Raw genomic sequence first — 20,780 nt, forward strand, 5'->3', positions numbered from 1 at the left:
AATGTTTGCACTGAGCATGGAGAATGCATTGAGGAACGCTGTGTCACGGTTTGTCACACATGAGCTCCTGCACGTTCATTTATCATGACTAAAAACACTGCGTGCGCGTACACGTACAGTGCGCGCCGCCGTTCCTGCGGAATTCAGGAGGCAGTGGTTGGACTCTGAAAGACTAACACCTAGAAAATAATGAACAACAAATTTGACGCGTGAGTAATCAAACATTTCTGTGGAATTTCAGCCAGAGAGTGGGCTCCCCGTCGTGACTGCAAATACACGGGGGACGATAGCATTAATGAAGGCTGTTGCGTGTTGAAAGAGAGGTGTGTCAGTTTTATTGCATGGTCCTGCATGCTCTGTGTACGGTTATAAACCACATGGCAGCAAGGTCTGCACATACTGTTGCACTGAAACCAAATAGGAGTAGCAAAAAAGATTGATCAGTGTTTTATAACGTGGGGTGGGTTGTGTTGATAGCTTTAGCTTAGCCTGGCGGAAAGGCGAACAGGCCTCAAATCCTCGGTGTATTCGTTGTAGTGAAGCCGAGAAAGACGCGTGCACTGTCGGCTGTAATAGGAGTCCCATAGCCCTAAAGTATGGAGAGATAGTTTGGGGTGTGTTTTGTGTGTTTTGTGTATCTTCGGTCACTGTAGTTTACGTGGACGTTTATACGTGTGCATCTCTAACAGACAGTATATATGCCGACAGCAGGGTTAACAACAGTTTTACAGTTCACTGAGTGTTTTCACGGTAGTTGTTAAGAAATGTAAAGCAGCAATACAATGCATTGTAACGTCATTGAAGTTTTTTGATGTCTACGTTTCAATGCTTACATTCGGGATAGTACACTGAGAAAAAAGTCTGATATTACAATCTGAAACACCTGAAAGCATCTCAAATTACAGACTCAACGCGTCATTAAAGTTGACTCAAACTTCTAAAACTTCACTTATAATGGTATGAAATATTACAGGGTTCATATGTTTGTTTTCATATGGGATATTAGTTAACTGTCAAAAGACTTTCAGGTAAACTGAAATTCTGTCACACGTTTCACCACTTCTTCCTTCAACCTCTAGTCTGAAAGACGATGACAGTGGAGACCACGACCAGGACCAAGTTTCACCGAAAGACGGTGAGAAGGAAAAAACTGAAGATGAGGAAAAGGAACAGAACACCGCCAAGAAAAAGGTACATATTAAAGAGTGACACATGTGTTTGAAGCATTAAACCTGATTTAAGACTTAGTCATTGTCTTTCTGTTCTGCAGATGGTGGTGCCAGGGGCAGGAGAGCACCCTCTTCAATACAACTACACCTTCTGGTACTCCAGACGCACCCCAGGGAGACCAGCCAGTACTCAGAGCTATGAACAGAATATTAAACAGATCGGCAGCTTTGCCTCCGTAAGTTGACCCTGATGATGTTTACGGACAGTAAATAAAGAACAGTAGCGGCATTCAGTAGAAAGAGAAGCTTCTTTTCTTGCTTTGCTTTGTCACTTTAACCAGACACAGATCAAATCTATGAATCCAAGCTCGTGCTGACTCATTCTATTACATCTGTGGATGTAACGATCCTTGTCTTTTCTTCAGGTGGAACAGTTCTGGCGTTTTTATAGCCACATGATACGGCCAGGCGATCTTACGGGCCATAGTGACTTCCACCTCTTCAAGGAGGGTATAAAGCCAATGTGGGAGGTTGGTACTGATCTTTTTTTGGATCTGTTTCCCTTTAAACTACAAGAAAGAAAGAAAATCTCACCCTGAAACCCTGAAAATTTGGTTTTAGGATGATGCCAATAAGATGGGTGGTAAGTGGATCATCCGTCTGAGAAAAGGTCTGGCGTCTCGGTGCTGGGAGAACCTGATCCTGGCCATGCTTGGAGAGCAGTTCATGGTTGGGGAGGAGATCTGTGGGGCTGTGGTGTCTGTACGCTTCCAGGTAACATCATGTGCAATTGTTTTCACATTAGTCATGCCTTACTTACTGTTGTAATCTCAGAAATACTCTGCTCCACTTCTGCAGGAGGACATCATCTCTATATGGAATAAGACTGCAAGTGACCAGGCAACCACTGCCCGCATCAGAGACACCCTGCGCAGAGTCCTCAACCTGCCCCCAAACACCATCATGGAGTACAAGACACATACAGACAGCATTAAGTATGTATGTCTCTTTGTTTTATTATTTTCTCTTTACCCTCTCCTCTCTCACACATAAATGTATGCATGATCTCAGACTTATTGCATGAATGCTGTTTTATAAAGTGGAGTAATTAAATTTGAAAGGATTTATTTTACAATTTAATGCTGTTAAAAATGCACATTTTATTTTACTTTTGAATTGAAAAATACTTGATAAGTTGACCATTGGCTCCAGTAAATGATCATTTTCAGTGTATTGTAACATTTAATTGGAATAATAAGCCATTTTGTTTTTCTTTGGCATTAGTTTTAGTTTTTTAAGATGATTAATGTTGAAGTTGTGATTCCTCATTTCCAAAGGTATAAGTATCTGTTCAATAAGTTTTTTTTACTGTGAAATACTGCATCCGTCTTTGCTTGCAGAGCCTGGGAAGACTTCCATGGTCTGGTGAATGCTAGCGGCGGACGTTAGCCCCTCGCACAGAAAACCTCTGGAAGAGTAAGAGCCATTATAGCATTAGCTTTCAATGTAATGAGTTTGTTTCTGCACTTTCTCAGATGCTAATGAGAACTGTTTCTGCTCATGGTGCGTAGGTGTGTGTATAGATGATGCGCTGGGGTCTGCCATGTCCAGGAAAGAAACCTCTGTGTGGACCGAGGTAGTGTGACATGAAGACAGGATCAGAAGACCGTTCATCCTCTGTGTCAAATTGGAAATGAACCGAAGAGCCTGTCAACTGAACACTGAACCATGCCGAAGACAGAAACATGCGTTATTTTTAATCAACCAGAGATGGAAAAAAGCCTCAAATTTTTTTTTTATTTTGTTTTATTATTTTTATGCAGTTTGTAACATCATATTTACTGCCCCCCCTGAGGGAGGTCAAGTGACTTTTTTGCTGATCTGGTCATTAGCTGTTAACAAAGTGTACTTGACAAAAACCCAACAATCTGCTACTAGATTTTACTGCTTAACAAAACATCACACTCTCTGCTGTTTAAATGTGTTTGTGTTGAACTTGTTTCATTGGGACTCAAACAGGGTTGCAGGTAGATGTTATTTTATTACAGTGCTGTATTTTAACTACAGTTCCTCTGGACATTTCCAACTAGAAAGATTACTATTATTGTGTATGATATATTTGTAAATACAGACCACTTCAAAGATCACTCATCTGAATCAACTGTGATTCTCCATCTTTGATCTGGAATTTCAGTTTCAAAGGATGAAGACCATCCCGTGTTGGGCAGGGGGTTTTATAATCGGCATCTTCAGAATGGACTGCCAAGCTGCCTAAATCACTGTGCCTGGCCAAGAGCCCAACCCAAACCAGTTTTTCCCTCTTTTGTCTTTATTCCCTGCCTTTACGGAATCCAAGGGATGGGCTCCGCTTTAATGTCCTCAACAAAGGTGTACAGAAGTCCTAAAACAGTGACCTACACTCCTTTTCCATTTTTCAGAAATGAAACTGGGCCCTGGGTCAGTTTTTATTAATTCCTCGGGAGCATTTTTGGAACCACATTAAGAGAGGAAACAGTTTGTTGAAAAACTGTATTGCTGCCCTTATTTGGTGGTGTGGCGATGGGTGCAAGTGTATGTCAGAAGTGAAGCAACACTGCTGGGTGTACACCTGATGGATTATAGCAATAAATGTCAAATATGCATCTGCTGCTAAAGCTAGATTGGTGTCTCTTATTTGATTTATAAATGTTGGTGATAAAAGAATGTGTAAAAAAAGGAGAATAGCTCCAGATAAAAGTCAGTCACTGGTTTGTAGGCTCTCCTTTTGAATCTACAAGTTTCATATCCATCTGTCTTTTGACCCCCATTTTATGAACAACATATTTTTTAAAGGGGCTGTGAGGAGTTAGAAAGTGATCTTGAAAAAGGTTTCTTAGATATATGCCTGATCGTAATCCACACTTTAAATTGAGATAATCAGCACCAATAATACTGGTTACAGATTATAAATTGCTACTTCTTAGCTTCCAGTTCGGGTCGTCCAGTGTTTACTTGTTGTCATTTTAGCCTACAGATATGTCAGAGTACCGGGCTAGCAAATAGCTGGCTGCTACATTTGCTTGATGTCACGTTTCAAACCGTACCGATAGATACCTTACCTTGGCCAGTTATATCCAGTAAGAAGTTGTCTTGAACAAAGAAAAATTAATTCCAAAACAAACTCACGCCTCACTAAAAGTAATTAACGACAGTGTGCGAAGACTCTGGGCCACAAGGTGGCGAGTGAGAGCAATTAAAACAGATCCTCCTCATAGCATCTTTAAGTTCAGCCCTTAAGAAGATGCAATAATTAATGAAATAAGCTGTTCATCAAATGCAAAAAACAAAGGTTAAATACCGGGCATAAAACATGATGCTATGAAACTGTACCACTAAGGGATCTGAGGAGATTTGAGTCTGATCAACACGTTGAATAGAAAAGGGGATCTGCTGTTTTTTGTAACAGTTCACAGGATTCATTTCTCAGCACAGAAGTCCTGATTGGTTGAAACTGAATCCTGTCCATGCTGCTATTAGTGATAGCGACCCAACTGGTTAGCTTCATTTGTTTGTCATAAATGATGTCGATCCCTCTCTACAGCTAGATCAGCTCATTTCAAAGAACATGTGATTCTGTTGAGGAAACAATAGAAATTCATTAGTTTATTTCAGCGATTTAATGACAGGTCTGGTTTCATGGTGCTGTGAAAGTGGGGTTGGGGAATTTGTTAGCTTACCAACAAGAAAGTAGCAGCTAGCAGCAGTAGCTTGGTGTGTGATTCCATAGTTGGTGGCACTAGGAGGGTGAAAACAACAAATCAGAGAGATATACAGTTAGGGATGGGTACCTTACACATTTGAAACAATACAGTACTGATGCCCAGTACCTGGGAATTGGTATCGGCACTAAACGGTACCAATTTTCTGTACTTTTTGTGGTAAGAAATCTTTTTGTTCAATTATAGAATATATATTTTTAACAATTTAACATATTTTTTCTTCAATATATAACCTTGAAATGCTGTGTTCATGTCCAGCATGGAAAATCGCCTACTCTCCCACTCCCTCACAGTCATAAGGATGCGTTTAGGTACCTAAACATGGTACCTTTTGACTCAACACGAATTGATACCTGGTACTTTTGAAATAATTCAATTGGTACCTAAAAAAGTACCTAATTTGGTGCCCATCCCTATAGACAGTGTTGTGTTATTTATGTTGTGTTTGTACAATCTGACTAGGCCTGGTTTTGACCTTAGAAGCATGCAAGATTGAGTTATTACTCACCCTCTAACCCAAAATGCTCATGGTCCATGTTGCGTTCCTCATTGACGCCCAGCCATTTCTTCCATATTGTGCCTATTTTCTCACCAACGTTGGAGACAATCTGTGTTTGATTAGAAAAAACAAATAAAACAAAACTACTTAATGGACACTCTGTAAGACACACTTCTTTTATTCATTGATTTGTTAATAGTCCAACCTGGAACTGCTGGTTGGAAAAGCAGCGGGTTGGACAGCACGAGCCATGGATCCTCAAGCTGGATGCCCCGTCTGGATCGCACACCTCGAGCAGAGGAGTGAACATGCTCCACCTGATCAGCCAACACACAGCAGCTGCTCAATATAGTTCCTTACATAATCATGCAATAACACAGTAAGCAACCTATCTGATACTCCGTCCAGTTCCTCACACTCACACTCACGCAGCCTGGCCTTGATGCTCGGTTGATCACATTTTCAGCTGTCATGATTCTGCAGCACCAAAACCATTGTTGGCTTGGTGTTGGAGGAGTTCAAACTGGGGCACGCTTTATTCCAGCACAACTGAGAGAATATTTATACCAAGTAGATCTCTAGCCACCCAAACCACTGCCAGGTCAGCCGTAATTGGACTTCATGGAGAACTCTAAATTTGAAACACAAAGACACATCGGCTAACCCTGGAGTCAGATTCAGGCCACATGGTGAAGGGAGTATTTTGGTTTGCTGTGTCTACCATTAGCCGACATTCCCATTAGGAAAGATGCCACATTCCTTCCCTCGAGCCCAGAGCAGCTCTGTTGGTTTGTCTCTGTGCAGACAGCTGTTTAGTGAGTTCAGACTCTTCCAGGTTTAGACTACACCCAGCTGGGTGGAGCTGTAGAGGATCTCGCTGCTATTTACAGACAAGTCCAAGGCTTTTTCAGTGGCTGAGAGTAGCCAGTGGCTGAGAGTGATATGGAAAAAATCATCCAGTCTGAGAATGTAGCGTATTCAAATTGCTTGTGTTGTACTCTGTTAATGGGAGTCATGGGGTTATGAAGTTTCATGCACATGAATACCCAACTAAAAAAATGTAAGTAAAACTATAATGTTTTTCCCTACAGCACTGGGATAGCTTGTGTGACTGAAACAAACACAGCAAAGTTTGATTTCACTCTTGTATATACATTTTTTTGTGTTTGTTCCGATGGTAACTGGTTCAAACTGTGTCATAAAAAAATATAAAATTTTAGTCAACATGGATCAGTGTTCTTGGAGGTATAAAACTGATTGTGGTGTACCCCATGTTCAGTTCTAGGTCCTATATCTTTGAACTCGTGGCATCAATAGCCACCTGGAAATCTCATGAGGAAGCACACAGAAATGTCAAAAGCTATTTTAAGCTTATTTGGGGTTGCAGGGTTGCTAGGCGCCGCCCTAATGGCTATGGCTGCCTTTTGCAGCAGCTCCATCCTCTTTGTTCGTCTCTTGTAATATTTCGTCTCTTTTTTGTAATTTTTGTATTTGGAGTGGATCATCACTTTGTATGGCTCATTTTTTGGTCATGGACACCAAACTTTTTGTGGCTTCCGTGATATTTTTACTACTTTTTCCCCTGTGTTTGTCTGGAGATCCTATGTGTAACCATGGCTGCATTGTTTACATGTGAACTCAGCTGTTAGCAGCCTGTAGCATGTCAATGCTAACTGGTGCAGGGCCTGATGTTTCCCCACAAGGTGAGGAGAAGGAGGTAAGGACGACGTGCTGGTTCTCAGGCGTGAGCTAAGAAGTGACGACGTGGACCTGTCCTTCCATCCATCGTTATTGGGAACGTAAGATCTATCTCCAAAAAGATGGACGAGCTAGCTGTGCTAACCCAGCAACAGAGGGGATACCAGCGGGCAGAGTAGCATCATGCTATTCACAGACATGGCTAACAGAGCTAACATCAGACACCAACGCCACATTGAAAGAGCTTCACCTGCTGTGAGCAGACAGGATCCAGGAGACAGAGACTGAACAGACTGCTGAAGAAGCTCAGTCCTGGACCCTGTGGAGGTGGAGGCTGGCTGAACTGGACAATGATGGACAAGCTGTCAGCATCTATTTTCTTATGGACCTTTTTGCACTTTCTATACACTTTCTTACTTTTGTTTTCTTGATTGCTGCTGTGACTTTAATTTTATTGTACTTGTTACAATGACAATGATGTTCTATTTTATTGTATTCTATTCTATTCTATTCTATTCTATTTACCAGCTACTCTTTTGCTTGACAGCCCTGACATTCATGCGGAGTAACTTTTTCTTGAGGACAAAAAACTGGGTTAGGAATACTTTTATGGTGATATTACATGCCTCTTGTTTATTTATTTGAGGATCAGTTTGGTATGCTTGATCTTAGAGGTAAAGAGATCAAAGATAAAAATATAATTTCTCCTGTGATTTATGGAAAAATACATCATATGAAATAGAATATCCTTCAAAATCAGTGTTGCTCCAAATCATAATTCACACAAATATAAACTTTTCTCCTCCTGTTCATGAAAAGAAACAGTACAGTACAGATTTAGTGAGTCTAACCTCTGATGCACAGAGCCAATGAGATGTGTTTGAGGTGCGTATGCTCTTATCTCCATCAGGCAGCAGCCAAAGCAGCAGGCGTCCAGTCTTAAGGGTTTTTCAAAATAAAAGACCTGGCGGCCCTGGCAGTCAAAGCCTTGCAGGGTACAGGCCCGAGCTGGACCACAACACTGGAGGCACACGCAAGAACTCTCTGGCAAGAAAGAGAAATCATGAGAGACTGAGAAAATGCTCTGCAAACATACTCACTGTTACACTACAGACTGAACACATGTAGCTGAATAGAGACCGGTACCTTCTACAGCCACAAATAACTGTGACCTGCTGCCGCCTGTTGTGATGCTGTAGACTCTCCTGGGAATACACTGTGGACCTGCAATGACGAAGAGCTATTTTATCAAAGTCTGCAAATCTGTGAACATAAAAAACCTGAAAAGCGATCCAGTCCACACACCTTGCAGCTCTGGCCTGGCAGTGATGTGTATCTGACTGACTGTTTCCAGCACAGACATGAAGTTTGATCCCACCACACCACCTGGCTGCTCCTCCACCCCTGGTCTGTTCACTTTTGCAGATGGCTGAATAAGGAAGATGTTCTCCACCTTTCTTCCAGGAGTGAGAGCTGATGTCTGCTCATCAGATCCCCAGTCAGGAGGGGGCCGGTGAGGTCTGGGTCCAGGTAAGTGAGTGTGGCACTCACAGGATGGCCCACAGCGGTTCTGGAAAGCTCTAAAGATCATCTGGATGTGTTTCTCCCGCTCCAGTCCACCAAAAGGAAGAGGCTGATTGGTCACAGCTGTCATGACACCAAACTGAAATATATCTGATTGTTAGAAATATTTGAACAGATAGAAGCATCAAGACTGTGGGTCAAACCAGGGGTCTGGTTCCTGTTTTTACTGTAGGACTAGTCCTGGCCAACTGTCAGATCTGCTTCTAGTTTTAAAGGTCCCATATTGTGTAAAAATCAGTTTATTCTTTTAGTAAAAATTGTGGGTCTTTGGCTTTCCTCCAAGCCCACAAAATGTGATATTTAATGAAAAAACCTGTACTTAGTAGAGCTTGTGAATGTAAAATCCTGACCTGAAACGAGCTGTTTGGATTTTGGGGATTTGACGACATCAGCGATTCCCTTTTTTTGACCAATCAGGAGCAAGTCTGACCTGCCCACTGCTAGAGAGATTTCTCTCCAGCAGTGGGGAGGGGAACACCAAAGTTGAAGAGCCATCACTGCTCTGTTTTTGGCTGTAAACAGCCACATAGTTCCATGCACAAGCTTCCCATCTCGGAAGAAGACAAGACTAAGTGGCTAGAGTTCATTTATCAAGGAAATGTGCCAGCTACACTCAGTAAAACTGTGCATGTGTGTGCTAGTCACTTCACGGCCGACTGCTTTTCCAACTTTAGACAGTACAACAGAGGGCTAGCGAATAGATTGGTCCTGAATCCAGGCGCATTACCAACCATCCGCCAACAAACCTCGGACCCTGGAAATGTCAGTATTTTAAATGCTGTGTACTGTGAAGCAGATGTAAGAGCTTTTCCTTGTGTCCCCCTGTCTCTGTGTTAGCTTCAGGATGCTAACTTTAGCTGCAGTTAGCCTGTTGTTTCAGCCTGTAATGTTACAGTAAACGAGCTTCGCTGTTTTCTAAACATTGTGGACTCGGCGCCGCTCTCAGTGATGTGGAAGAGTGGGACGGTATCAGCGGTGGCTCATTTACATATGAAGGCCACGCCCACTAAATCAGAGCGTTCTGAACAGAGGGGCTATGAGAGCCTGGAAACAATGCTGCTGTGCTTGATTTATTGGCTTTTTGGATCAAAACATGTTACTACCATTTCATGAAGACATCAATGATCCATATTAAACTGCAGAAAAGGAGCAGAATATGGGACCTTTAAGGATCATTACCTCTTGGAATTATTTCATGAGCCTTTTTTAGGTTCTAAAAACTTAAAATAAAGTTGATTTGGTAATTAATTTTAAACTCAATAGTCATTCCTACAATAAAAACAATTTTATAATCCAACTGAAGTGCCCACTTTAGAGTTAACTTAGTAATAAAGAACTAACCACACAGGTAATGTTAGCAGGTTCAGACAGGTCTATGGGAATAAGAGGAACAAAACATCTTGTCTTCTTAAAACTCTTTAAATCATCAGTAACAGCCAGCCTTCAACCAATTTGTATTCGACACACTCTAGACTTACAAAGTCAGGATTCACACAACACGTCAACACTCCACAACAAAGAGGGATCAGGCAGTGTTCCCAAATATAATCTGTGCATCATTGACCTTTCTTATTCCAAAAACAGCAGAGTACAGACAAAAAAGTAGCATTCAAAGTCTCTTACCATCAGTGGTTAAAGTCCAGGCGCGTCTTAGACTCCAAAGCTCATCTGTGAGGAAGTGAAGAGCTACCAAACATCCTGAAGTCTTCATGGAGAGGAGTGGAGCACAAACATCCTGAACACCTCTGTCTGTTTGTGAGAATGTTCACTCTGTGTGTGTGTGTGTGTGTGTGTGTGTGTGTGTGTGAGTGTGTGTGTGTGTGTGTGTGTGTGTGTGTGTGTGTGTGTGTGTGTGTGTGTGTGTGTGTGTGTGTGTGTGTGTGTGTGTGTGTGTCTGGAGAGCCTCCTCAGCCCCTGACTCTGTTTCCATCCCAACCAGCCAGATCTGCCTTTTGTCGGCTCAGAAAAGCAGCGCTCAGCCATGTAATTGAAATCCTGCTCTCGAGGTGGGGGTCCATGTTTCAGGTCTGTGTGTTTCAGGGAGTCTGGAGGGTGTCGGTGCTCGCTGTGTGTCTTTAAAAGGACATCAAACAGGAACTGCTTCTTTTTTTATTTAAGTTTTTCAGTTGGAACAGCAAGTAAGTGAGAACAATTAGAAAAATTAAAGGACCAGTGACAGATGTTACAGCAGTTGAAATAAGTTTTTTAACCTCTTCAAAAAATTTTTTTCACAATGTTCGTATTACTTTTCATAAAGGTGTGATTGTGAGACTTTCAAATATTGATTATTTGCTTTATAACAGAAAATAGTGACATTTAAAGGGTGTGAAATCCCACAATTGTTTCAATGAATCAATTTACTGGGTCACAACTGTGATCACCCTCAGAATAAATAAATAAATAAAACAGATGTGAACAGAGTTAGCTGCTGGGTGACCGTATAAGATCACTCTTTGTTAAATACAGCATTTAATGCAGATGATTTTCAACCTGAAAATCCACCAGGACTGATTCCAGAAACACACCATCACATAACAAACGTGGCATCCACACTGTGCACCAGTGTGGCAGCAGATCCGTTATCACCGTGGACAAGCTGCTCTGTGTTCGTACCTTGGTACCAGAGTACATTACCATGAGAGAAAGCAAACATCTTTTTTCTCTGTGCTGCAGCTGTCGTGAATAATCCCTGGCGTATGAAGCCACGTCCCCAGTTTAAGAATTAAAACCTCCTCCTTCAGTTCACCCTAATGACTCTGCTGCAGCCCCGCTCTGGGTCAGATCGGTGAGATTGTTTATGGGAGGCAGATATCTCTTAGGATCCCCTGGGAACGGCGTGAGGGGAGGCTGGTTGAAATGACCCATCAGGAAGATCCCGATGGTGCCAATAAAAAACACAGATGCCATGACGATAAAGCAGACCCTGTCGATCACCCGGGCAACCAAAATCCACTCTTCATTTTCCTGAAGTGGAGAAGAAAATGAAGATCACTGAAAGTAATTAAACCTTTTAGGAAGAGAAAAGTAACTGTTTAACTTCTGAACCCATTTCTTTGTGTTGTCATGTGACCTGCTTTAGATGGTGAGGTGGAAGGAGGAGTGTGAAGTATGTTGGATCTGTACATGGGGCATGCATCTTTTTCTCTTTGTGTTATTTGGCCTTCACTTGTCAATACAGCTGAAAAAGGACCTGAAAGGAAGCAAATGGTTTAGGATGGGAATTGAACCAGTGACTGCTGCAACAAGACCCATAGCCTCTGACACCCTAATAAAAACACCTACATCTTGTTAGCATTTCCTCCTTTTGATTTCAAGGTTGAGTGTATTTACCTTTTATAAAAAGTCCAATTAAGGTTTAGCTCTAAATCTAGATTAAATAATCCAACTTCTCCCTGTGACACTTTTAATTTACTCTTTTAACAACCTAAACCTGTTTTTGTGCTTTATCTTCTGCTCTGACTAAAATGTGCTTTTATTTGGAAAGAACACAAAAGATAACTTCAAGTTTGCTGTAACTGTAACATGAGGGATGTAAAACAGAAACATAAATGACAAAGAATGAAAGATAAATGACGTCCAAGCTCATGAGCAGTTTAGACATATTACAATATTTATACATTGTGTGCATTTAAATAGATTCTGAAATAATATAACTAGCTTTATAAATCATGCTAAGTCTAAGCAGGTTTATCAGTAAGCTAATTTTGCTGTAGTTAGAATGGTTTGCATTTTTTTTTGCCACTAATAACAAACTCATAAGTGAATTTTGTGATTTTAATATAATCTTTCAATCATCAGTTCAGATGGGGCCATCTTTTTCAAACAAAAATCAGTTATTTTTGTCTTATTAAAGGCAAGAATGATGTCATGATCAGCTGTTTGGGCCATGCCGTAACAGGGTGCTAGGATGAATTTTTTGTGGTATATATTCTTCCTTGGGAGTTTCAAATTGCAAACTAGTTTTTAGTTCTTCAAAGAAAGAAGGTTAAATGAATGATTTCTTGACACCCTTTTAGGGTAGGGTTTTTATATTTCCACTAAGATTTATCGATAGCAAGTAGGGTTAATGGATGTACTTATTCACTGGGTGTGAGTGTCTGTCTTAATATTAATAATAAAAAAAAGTTTTAATAAAAAAAGTAATAATAATAATAATAATAATAATAATGATGATGATGATGATGATGATGATGATGATGATGATGATGATGATAATAATAATAATAATAATAACAAATTAATAACATTAACAATAATAATGATAATAATAATAATAATAATAATAATAACTCATGGATCTTACATTCTGGAAGTTGTTTTGTTGTCTTGTAGTCTCAGCGATGTGTTTACAGGAGGTAACACACTGCCTTAGCTGTGGAGACGCTCTTGCCAGGCTGGCACTGAGCTGCTCAGCTGTGCCCTCCTCCAACCCGTCCTCTGTGCAAGACAAACCAGATATTTCCATGGATACACAGTACAAACACCTTTTCCATTCCTCTTCACATAACAGACCAAAGTACTTACGCAGCTTCTCTAACACCGTTTTCATCAATCCGTTTCTTTCTCTGAGCCTGGAGAACATGAGTTCAGAGCGAGCTGTTCTCATGGCATATTCCTCTGCCTTGTTGATGAGGGTCATGGAGCTGCGGCGCCTGCAGGGGACCAGGAACATGCCGTTTCTGTCCGTCATCTCAGCATCACTATTTGTAGTTGTGTTTGAGTTAATGTCATTGTTTGGAGTCCAGGGTTTCATCTGCATCCTGAGCAGCTGAGGGAGGATGTTCAGCAGGACCTGGAACAGGGATCAGAGGGTCATTAAGAAGTCTCATATTATCTTTCATATATTTTTAAAGGATTTGGTATGGCCTCCATTCGCACCTTTCGGACTTTGTCGGTCAGTATGTGAGTGTTTGGAGTCCTCAAGGAGACATTGAGAACGATCACACAGTTCATTACCACCATGGTTGTCACTGACATCACAAACATCAGATACCTGCAGCCAGAAGTTCAGACATTAACTCTCATCAACAGACTTTTCAGAAACACTTAAAAACTAAGAGGGCTTAAACCTTGTCACATTCACAAAAACTTACTTCCCAATAAGAGGCACGGCCTGTGAAGTCTCTGGAACCTTCTTCGCGATGAGGAAGACGAACACAGTCTGACCCAGAAGCGTGGCAATAGACATGGTGCACTTCTGACCACCAGCTGCAAAACTCAAACCGAGAGTGGACAGAGTGGTGAGGATTTGTGTGGATGAAAATAAACTGTGATAGATCATTTTGACCTCATGGAGCTAAAACTGTCCCTTTAATCACATAAAGAGTTTGCCTGCTTTTGATTAATCACATGATATATTTCTTCATTATGGTTGGATAGAGACCTTTGGCGGGTAAGAAGAAGACAAGGAGACAGAGTGAGGAGAAGAGCACACAGGGAGCGATGATGTTGATGATGTAGAAGAGGGGTTTCCTTTGGATGACGAGGAAGAAGACCACCTCCTGGAACTCCAGCTCATCCTTAGTGTACTCATTGTTGATCACTTTCTTCGCCGGCCGATGTCTGATGACCCACTCTCCATTTTCTCCAAACGAAACAAGCAGACACCATTCAGTTTTAACTTCAGATGGGACACAAAGATATCCACTGGGAGACCCAAACGTATTGTTTTTATACCTGTGAAAGCCTGTGGGTCGATATCTACCCACTCCAGCGTGTGGTTATCTTCCTCTTTGAGAACCAGTTCGATCTCATTGGCGCTGTAGGTCTGAGAGCTGAACACAGGGAAACAGTCTGTCACCACAACAAACACGACCATCTATTCACTTTCACAGGACAGCACGGTGAAAAGGGAGCACTTATAAAGGGCAGCATTGTTCCTTTTTCAGATTCTGCTGTTTCAATTTAAAAACAGAAGAAAATCCCTCACACATGTTTTCTCATAAACAAAAAAAACTTTACATTTTTAGCGCTCAACTTAAAGATATCTGTCTATTATTGTCTCTCCTTGTGTTGTTTTTGTGTGACTGTATTTGTCTAAACCTTAAAATATTCTGAGAAAAACTTAGAAAAGTTGCTGTGCAGCCATGAAGAACACGAGATAAGTTAGATTTCAAATGTTTAACCTGATGTGATTTACAGTTCTTGTACTGCTTAAGTCTTCTGTGTATATTTAAAGAGGGGGTGTTTTTCTTCCCATATTTTAAACATGGACATAGAGAAACATTGCTGGAAGTCCGTATTAACGTGTGCACATTTTCAAACCACTACATATTTATATGTTACAGAAATCCCTGACTCTATCTGGAGACTTCTCAAACAGTCTGTTCTCAACATAGCAAGAGATCTTAAAGAGGTCCTCATGAGTCTTGCTATTAAGATGAGCTCATCCCATAAGGATCTTTTCAGTGGGTCATGACTAGGGATGGGTAACAAATTAGGTACTTCTATAGGTACCGACCGAATTCTGTCAAAAGTGCCATGTACTGATTCACATAAAATCACAAGGTACCATGTTTGGGTACCTAAATGCATCTTTGTAACTGTGAGGGAGTGGAAGAGTAGGCGATTTTCCTACTGGGCATAAACACAGCATTGCAAGGTTATATATTGACAAATTAACATAAAAAAAAAAAAATAAAAAAAAAACTTTTATTATTCAACAAATTGATATTTTTTACCACATAAACACAAAAAAGTAACGAAAACTGGTACCGTTGAGTACCCATCCCAAGTCATGACATATTGAAGGGCTGGGCCTCAAACATGAAGGTATCCCAATAGCTCTGCTCCCTAAATGCCAATCAGAGAGAAGGAGGTTTATGGAGCCTTGAAGATACAGCAGCTAAAAGATAGTGATCCTGACGAAGGCTGAAATTAGTTTTCTAAAAATCTTGGAACAGAAAAATTTGATTTTTTTTTTTGAGCTGTAAATTATATAATGCTTCTACACATAGACTGTGTATAGAGAGGACAGCGTGGCTCCACCATTTACCATTGTATTGTTTTGAAGCCAAAATACTTCCGTTGCCATTGGTAGCTGTTGTGCAGCCAGAGTCTGCACAATAACGACTGTGAGGGATTCTGGGAGAATCTGAGTGGAGCTGGGTGACAAAAAATAATAATTATTATTTTTCTTTCGAGAGTCTAATCACTTCTTGACGCTACCTACTGACAAATTTTACTATCCCCTATAAAAACACACAAGAACAGCAGCTGTCAATCATTGTTAAACGCGACGTAAAACCTATTTTTTTTATTCTTATAACTAATAAAAATGAAGCTTTTCAGAAAAAAAAGAGGATTTGAATGGAAGGCAGCCAAATTTTATCTTTACATCAACACAACATAAAGACGTGAGAAACTTTTCTTTGAGGTGTATTCATTTTTAAAGTTTGACCACAGCCCATCTGGAATGACTGGAGAGCAGGATTTTTTGACCTATACTGCAGCCAATCACCAAGGGGAGCAGTTTTGGTAGCGACCTCACTTCAAGCAAAATAACCTCCATTTTTTTTTTACAGCCTATGCTTCTACGGGGGTAACAGAGGGACCCCCTCTTTAACCTATTTGTACTTCTCATGAACATATGATCAAATGTCAAGACATTTCGTCTCCACTCACCGAAAGATCATGGTGCAGTTCTGCCAGTCAAAGGGGAAGTAGTTGACGGTGATGGTACAGGCACTGCGGTAGATGGCAGGAGGCAGCCAGTACACACAGCCATTAGGAGACACCAGAGCGTTGCAGTAATACGCCACCTCGAACTGTCCATCCACACTGTGCATAAGTCAGGACAAAGAATAAGTGACACTCACTGTTATATTCACAAACACACACATATTGTTGTTACGACTGTCTGGCTCTAAAACTCCTGTGGAAAAACTTAACTTTGTGTTCATTTTGTACGGTGGCCCTGAGAGCTCACAGCACTGCAACTTAAGAAAACACATGCAAAAGGACAAAACACAAGCAAATTAAGAAAACATTTTCTGTGAAAATCTGCGGCAACAACAACATGTGTGCATATTGTCAAATTGATGAAGTTGTTTTCTTAATTTGCTTGTTTTTTGTCTTTTTGCATGTGTTTTCTTCAGTTGCAGCGCTGTGAGCTCTCAGGGCCACCGTAGTTTTTGTCTTCTCAGGTGAACTTCATTGTTTACAATAAAAACATAACTGAGGCTGCTCCACTCACTTATTCTCCAGGATGACATCCGGCAGCCAGATGCTCTTTGAGGGGATCCGTAGCTCAGAGGTGATGTTCCCGTACAGAGCCGACCTGGGTGGCTGGTCCCACCTTAGCCTGTAGTCACACCATTGCTACACACAGAAACGGACAATGTGGTTTAGTTTTTCATAATTTCCTGCAAATATCTGACAAATCAACATAAAAACAATCCAGCGTATGATGGGATGAGTGTCAGAGTTACCAGTTCAATCCAGACGCTGGTTGTCAGAGCCTCCTCCTTTTCATTCTGAGGAGAGACACAGTGTTTGTTAATGTTGAGGCAGTCAGGTGTGTGACACCACAGGCTGACTGAACACTCACCAGAGAGATCAGGTTTGTGAGCGTCATCTTGATGTCCACCTTCGTGACGTCACCACTCTTCTCTGTGGGGCGCACATCCTTGTTGTAGCCCTTCATCAGGTCTTTGAAGAGATCCCCCTCCAGGTTGACTGCTGATGCTGCAGAGAGAGCTCTCATTCAGGACATCGTATGTTTCACACCATGAGTTTGGTTTATTCACCATGAGGAGCCAAGCTGTGGAGTGTGTTTTGACCATAACTCTAGAGGGAGCTGTTTGTGCTTCAGGAAATTAACCTGAATGATGTTAAAAAGGCTTGTATTTATCTCTTAACCCTTGTATTATGTCAGAAAAAATATATGTTGATTATGTATTGGGTTGTTTTGACCTGCACTGTGTAAAACCACTTAAACAGTCAAAAACCAGGTATAATCAATGACAGCTTTGTTATTAATTATATATATCTATAGAAAAGAGGCATACAAAACATTTTCAATCTCCAAACTAAATTTAATTACTATTTAATTTAAGTTTTTCCCTCTTTACAACACATAATTTTTCATTCCCTCACCCCATTTTCTCAGATTCTCCTTCTTCAACATTTTCAATGTTCTAAACATGTTAGATGGAATGTCCCTATGTGCTCTCTGTCATTTTATCATTTGACACAAGAGACACTTAATTTTCTGTCCTCTTAAAAAGGACAGACGAGCCTGAACACACACTAAAGTGCTCTCTAGGTAGCCTAAACACACACTGAAGTGCTCTCTTAGGAGCCTATACACACTCAAGTGCTCTCTAATGAGTCTTAATACACTCAAGTGTTCTTTAAGGAGCCTAAATACACTCAAATGCTCTCTAAGGATCCTTAACACACTCTTAGGTGCTCTCTTAGGAAACTAAACACACACTTCAGTGCTCTCTAAGGAGCCTAAACACACACTAAAGTGCTTTCTTGGGAGCCTTAACACACTAAAGTGCTCTCTAAGGAGCCTTAATACACTCAAGTGTTCTTTAAGGAGCCTAAACACACTAAAGTGCTCTCTAAGGAGCCAAAACACACACTTAAGTGCTCTCTTGGGAAACTAAACACACACTAAAGTGCTCTCTAAGGAGCCAAAACACACACTTAAGTGCTCTCTTGGGAAACTAAACACACACTAAAGTGCTCTCTAAGGAGCCAAAACCTGTGCCCAAGAGCCCTCCTGGTTTGCTTACACACTTTGCTGAACTTTGGATGAAAAAAAAGTGTGCCCAATTGTTCCATTTTTTGTTTTCCATTGTTTTTCATTTTGGCCCCTTCCCATCAAAAAGTCAGTGCACACTTCTGGTGATGTTGACAGTTCACTGTTTAAAATCTGTGGTAAAGCTTCTTCAGCTGGAAATGTACTTGAGCTAAATTTTGGCGAAAATGTCAAAGAGATGACGTGAGAACACCGACAAGGACAAGAGAGAAAAAGTTCCTCCTCTACACACACCTGGGTCTCCGGGTCTGAATTTCTATTCATAGGCAGTCAAACTATAAATAATTGGGCCATCACAATAAATTACATCACAGAAACATATTTTTTGGGATCTGAACAGCTAGCTTACCCATATTAAAGGTTCCAGGTCAAGATGACCTGTAGCATCATCTTTGTATACAAACTGTGCACAGACATTTCACTACACAATGAAGTGTCAAGATTTTACACCCAAGTTCATGACCCTAAATGAGAAAAGTCACAAAATTTCATCAAGAAAAAGAAAGGATAAGTAGTACTTAGCTTAGCATAATACAAGGGTTAGAGGGGGCGCTTTTTTAACTCACTTAAAGGATTCTTGTCCTGTATAAAGAAACAAAACCCTCACCCTAACCCCACTCTACCCCCACCCAACACACAACCCTGTCTGCCTACAAAGACCAGACACGTGATCTTCAGTAGTTTTCTTTCTAACAGGCAGTTTCTGGTAAAAGACTTAGCTCACTGTCTGACACTCTGAGCCATGCTCCAGAGACCAAACAAACCAGACAGACAAAACACCCTGTTAAGGTTTTAAGTTGTTTTGGGAAAATTTTGAAGTCACTAACAAATGCTGCTTCAGTTTCGCTTTTGTTTTCTTAGCCCATACACTTTGAGTCAAATGGGTGTGAAACTGGAATCAGCGTGATGTGTGTGACAATACTTTTCTGATGTTGTTAAAAAAAATATAAAGAAAGGGAAATTTCCTGAACATAAAAACAGTTTTCATACAAAAAATATAGAATTAGAGAGAAAAGATACTTAAATTGACTTACACTTTTAACAGAGGTCTTAATTTAAGTATGTTTGTATTTAGACTAAGAGTTAAAAACAAAAAAAGTAAGGAGGTTAAGTGATGAAAAGGGGATTTCAGAGTGTGTTGTTAGCTTGTTTTAGCACCTAATGAAACATAAATATGAAAATAAAAGAAGTGAAATCTGAACAGCACACCATGCAAATCTTCAGAAATTAAAAAGTTATGGTATAAAATAATCTGCTGGATGAGCGAGCGTCCCTACCTGTGGCAGAAATCATAAACACCCTCAATAAGAGTGACAGAGTAAGTGGAGGTCCACAGTCCATTGGTGTGTGTGTTTGTGCTGCTCCGACGGATACAACGCTGTGATCACTAATCTGATACACATGGACACTACTTGATGAAGCTGCTGGCACTCGCCCTGTGTGACTATGAGTGTGTGTATGTGTGTGTGTGAGACAGAAAGAGAGTGTGTTGTTTCCCAGCTGACTGGAGGGTTGGGGTTGAGGGGAATGGTTGGGGGTTGATGATTGTTAGGATTGGATCTAAGAGTGTATTTCCAGTACTGCATAGCCAGCTGTCACAATGCACACACACACACACACACACACACACACACACACACACACACACACACACACACACACACACACACACACACACACACACACACACACACACACACACACACACACTGGGAGAATGACACACACTTTGTGCTGTACTCTGTGCGTGGCTGCCCCCCATCATAACACCTGGCTGTTGTCACTCAGCCGTCCACTTGAGCTCAGTGAGGAAAAGTGATTCTTACCTCGACTATCAACTTTAATGACTTATCTAAGTTTGTTCCATCCTCAGACAAAATGAAATCTCTACAATAAAAGAGCATAAGGCAGAGAGATTAGGTGACAAAGAGGGCAGCAACCTGAGAGCGTCTGCTCAGCGAGCTCAAAGAGCCGTACAGTAAAGAGGGAACAGGTGTTAAGTCTCTCCCATTTACAGCACACAGACCTCTCATATGGGTGACGGGGCTCTGTGGGGGTTACGTGTGCGCGAGGGGCATGTCATTAATGTGTGTGTGTTTGTCAAAAATACTTGTTCCTACCACGCTCTCACACACTTTCCGCACACACATAAACACACATGCCAGAGACAAGGGTTGATGTTTGGCAACAGAAGTGTCCGTCTCAGTGTTTACTCAGCTGTTACACTCTTATCCCAGTGTATCCCTCATTTAGCACTTAGACCAGGACGAAGACTACAACAGTCTGTGTGGTCGCAATTGTTT

The 20,780-nt window shown here is 41.1% G+C and overlaps 3 protein-coding genes across 5 annotated transcripts; 1 reads left to right on the forward strand and 2 right to left on the reverse strand.

Annotated features, from left to right (window-relative positions):
* The first annotated feature begins 79 nt into the window (after positions 1 to 79).
* eif4e2 (eukaryotic translation initiation factor 4E family member 2) lies at positions 80 to 3,680 on the forward strand. Of its 2 annotated transcripts, none has more exons than XM_074688400.1 (8): positions 80 to 209; positions 1,080 to 1,191; positions 1,271 to 1,405; positions 1,595 to 1,699; positions 1,791 to 1,943; positions 2,028 to 2,168; positions 2,570 to 2,645; positions 2,741 to 3,680. In XM_074688400.1, the coding sequence occupies exons 1-7, from the start codon at positions 190 to 192 to the stop codon at positions 2,603 to 2,605; spliced, it is 702 nt and encodes a 233-aa protein (XP_074544501.1). In that variant the 5' UTR covers positions 80 to 189; the 3' UTR covers positions 2,606 to 2,645; positions 2,741 to 3,680. The 2 variants fall into 2 exon arrangements, with proteins under 2 accessions (XP_074544501.1, XP_074544500.1); XM_074688399.1 differs by having other exon boundaries at positions 2,028 to 2,164.
* Positions 3,681 to 3,814: 134 nt separating this feature from the next.
* LOC141804121 (phospholipid scramblase family member 5) lies at positions 3,815 to 10,464 on the reverse strand. Its single transcript, XM_074688398.1, has 8 exons — positions 10,332 to 10,464; positions 8,430 to 8,787; positions 8,271 to 8,348; positions 7,976 to 8,168; positions 5,632 to 5,743; positions 5,436 to 5,535; positions 4,886 to 4,944; positions 3,815 to 4,781 (listed from the first exon to the last, which is right to left on the reverse strand). The coding sequence occupies exons 1-8, from the start codon at positions 10,332 to 10,334 to the stop codon at positions 4,755 to 4,757; spliced, it is 930 nt and encodes a 309-aa protein (XP_074544499.1). The 5' UTR covers positions 10,335 to 10,464; the 3' UTR covers positions 3,815 to 4,754.
* Positions 10,465 to 11,000: 536 nt separating this feature from the next.
* Positions 11,001 to 19,865, reverse strand: chrng (cholinergic receptor, nicotinic, gamma). Of its 2 annotated transcripts, XR_012599637.1 has the most exons (13): positions 19,755 to 19,865; positions 17,257 to 17,393; positions 17,138 to 17,182; positions 16,903 to 17,027; positions 16,332 to 16,487; positions 14,385 to 14,482; positions 14,092 to 14,292; positions 13,802 to 13,916; positions 13,587 to 13,701; positions 13,233 to 13,500; positions 13,012 to 13,145; positions 11,779 to 11,898; positions 11,550 to 11,672 (listed from the first exon to the last, which is right to left on the reverse strand). XR_012599637.1 is itself a non-coding variant. In XM_074688915.1 (12 exons), exons 1-12 carry the CDS (start codon positions 19,816 to 19,818, stop codon positions 11,451 to 11,453), a joined length of 1,680 nt encoding a protein of 559 aa, XP_074545016.1. In that variant the 5' UTR covers positions 19,819 to 19,865; the 3' UTR covers positions 11,001 to 11,450. The 2 variants fall into 2 exon arrangements, 1 of the variants encoding a protein (XP_074545016.1); XM_074688915.1 differs by lacking the exon at positions 11,779 to 11,898 and having other exon boundaries at positions 11,001 to 11,672.
* Between the last annotated feature and the right edge of the window lie 915 nt (positions 19,866 to 20,780).

This window comes from Halichoeres trimaculatus, unplaced genomic scaffold (genome assembly GCF_033239565.1).
Source record: "Halichoeres trimaculatus isolate MK-OKI-2021-1 unplaced genomic scaffold, fHalTri1.1 fHalTri1_scaffold_15, whole genome shotgun sequence".
Classification (NCBI taxonomy): Eukaryota; Metazoa; Chordata; class Actinopteri; order Labriformes; family Labridae; genus Halichoeres; species Halichoeres trimaculatus.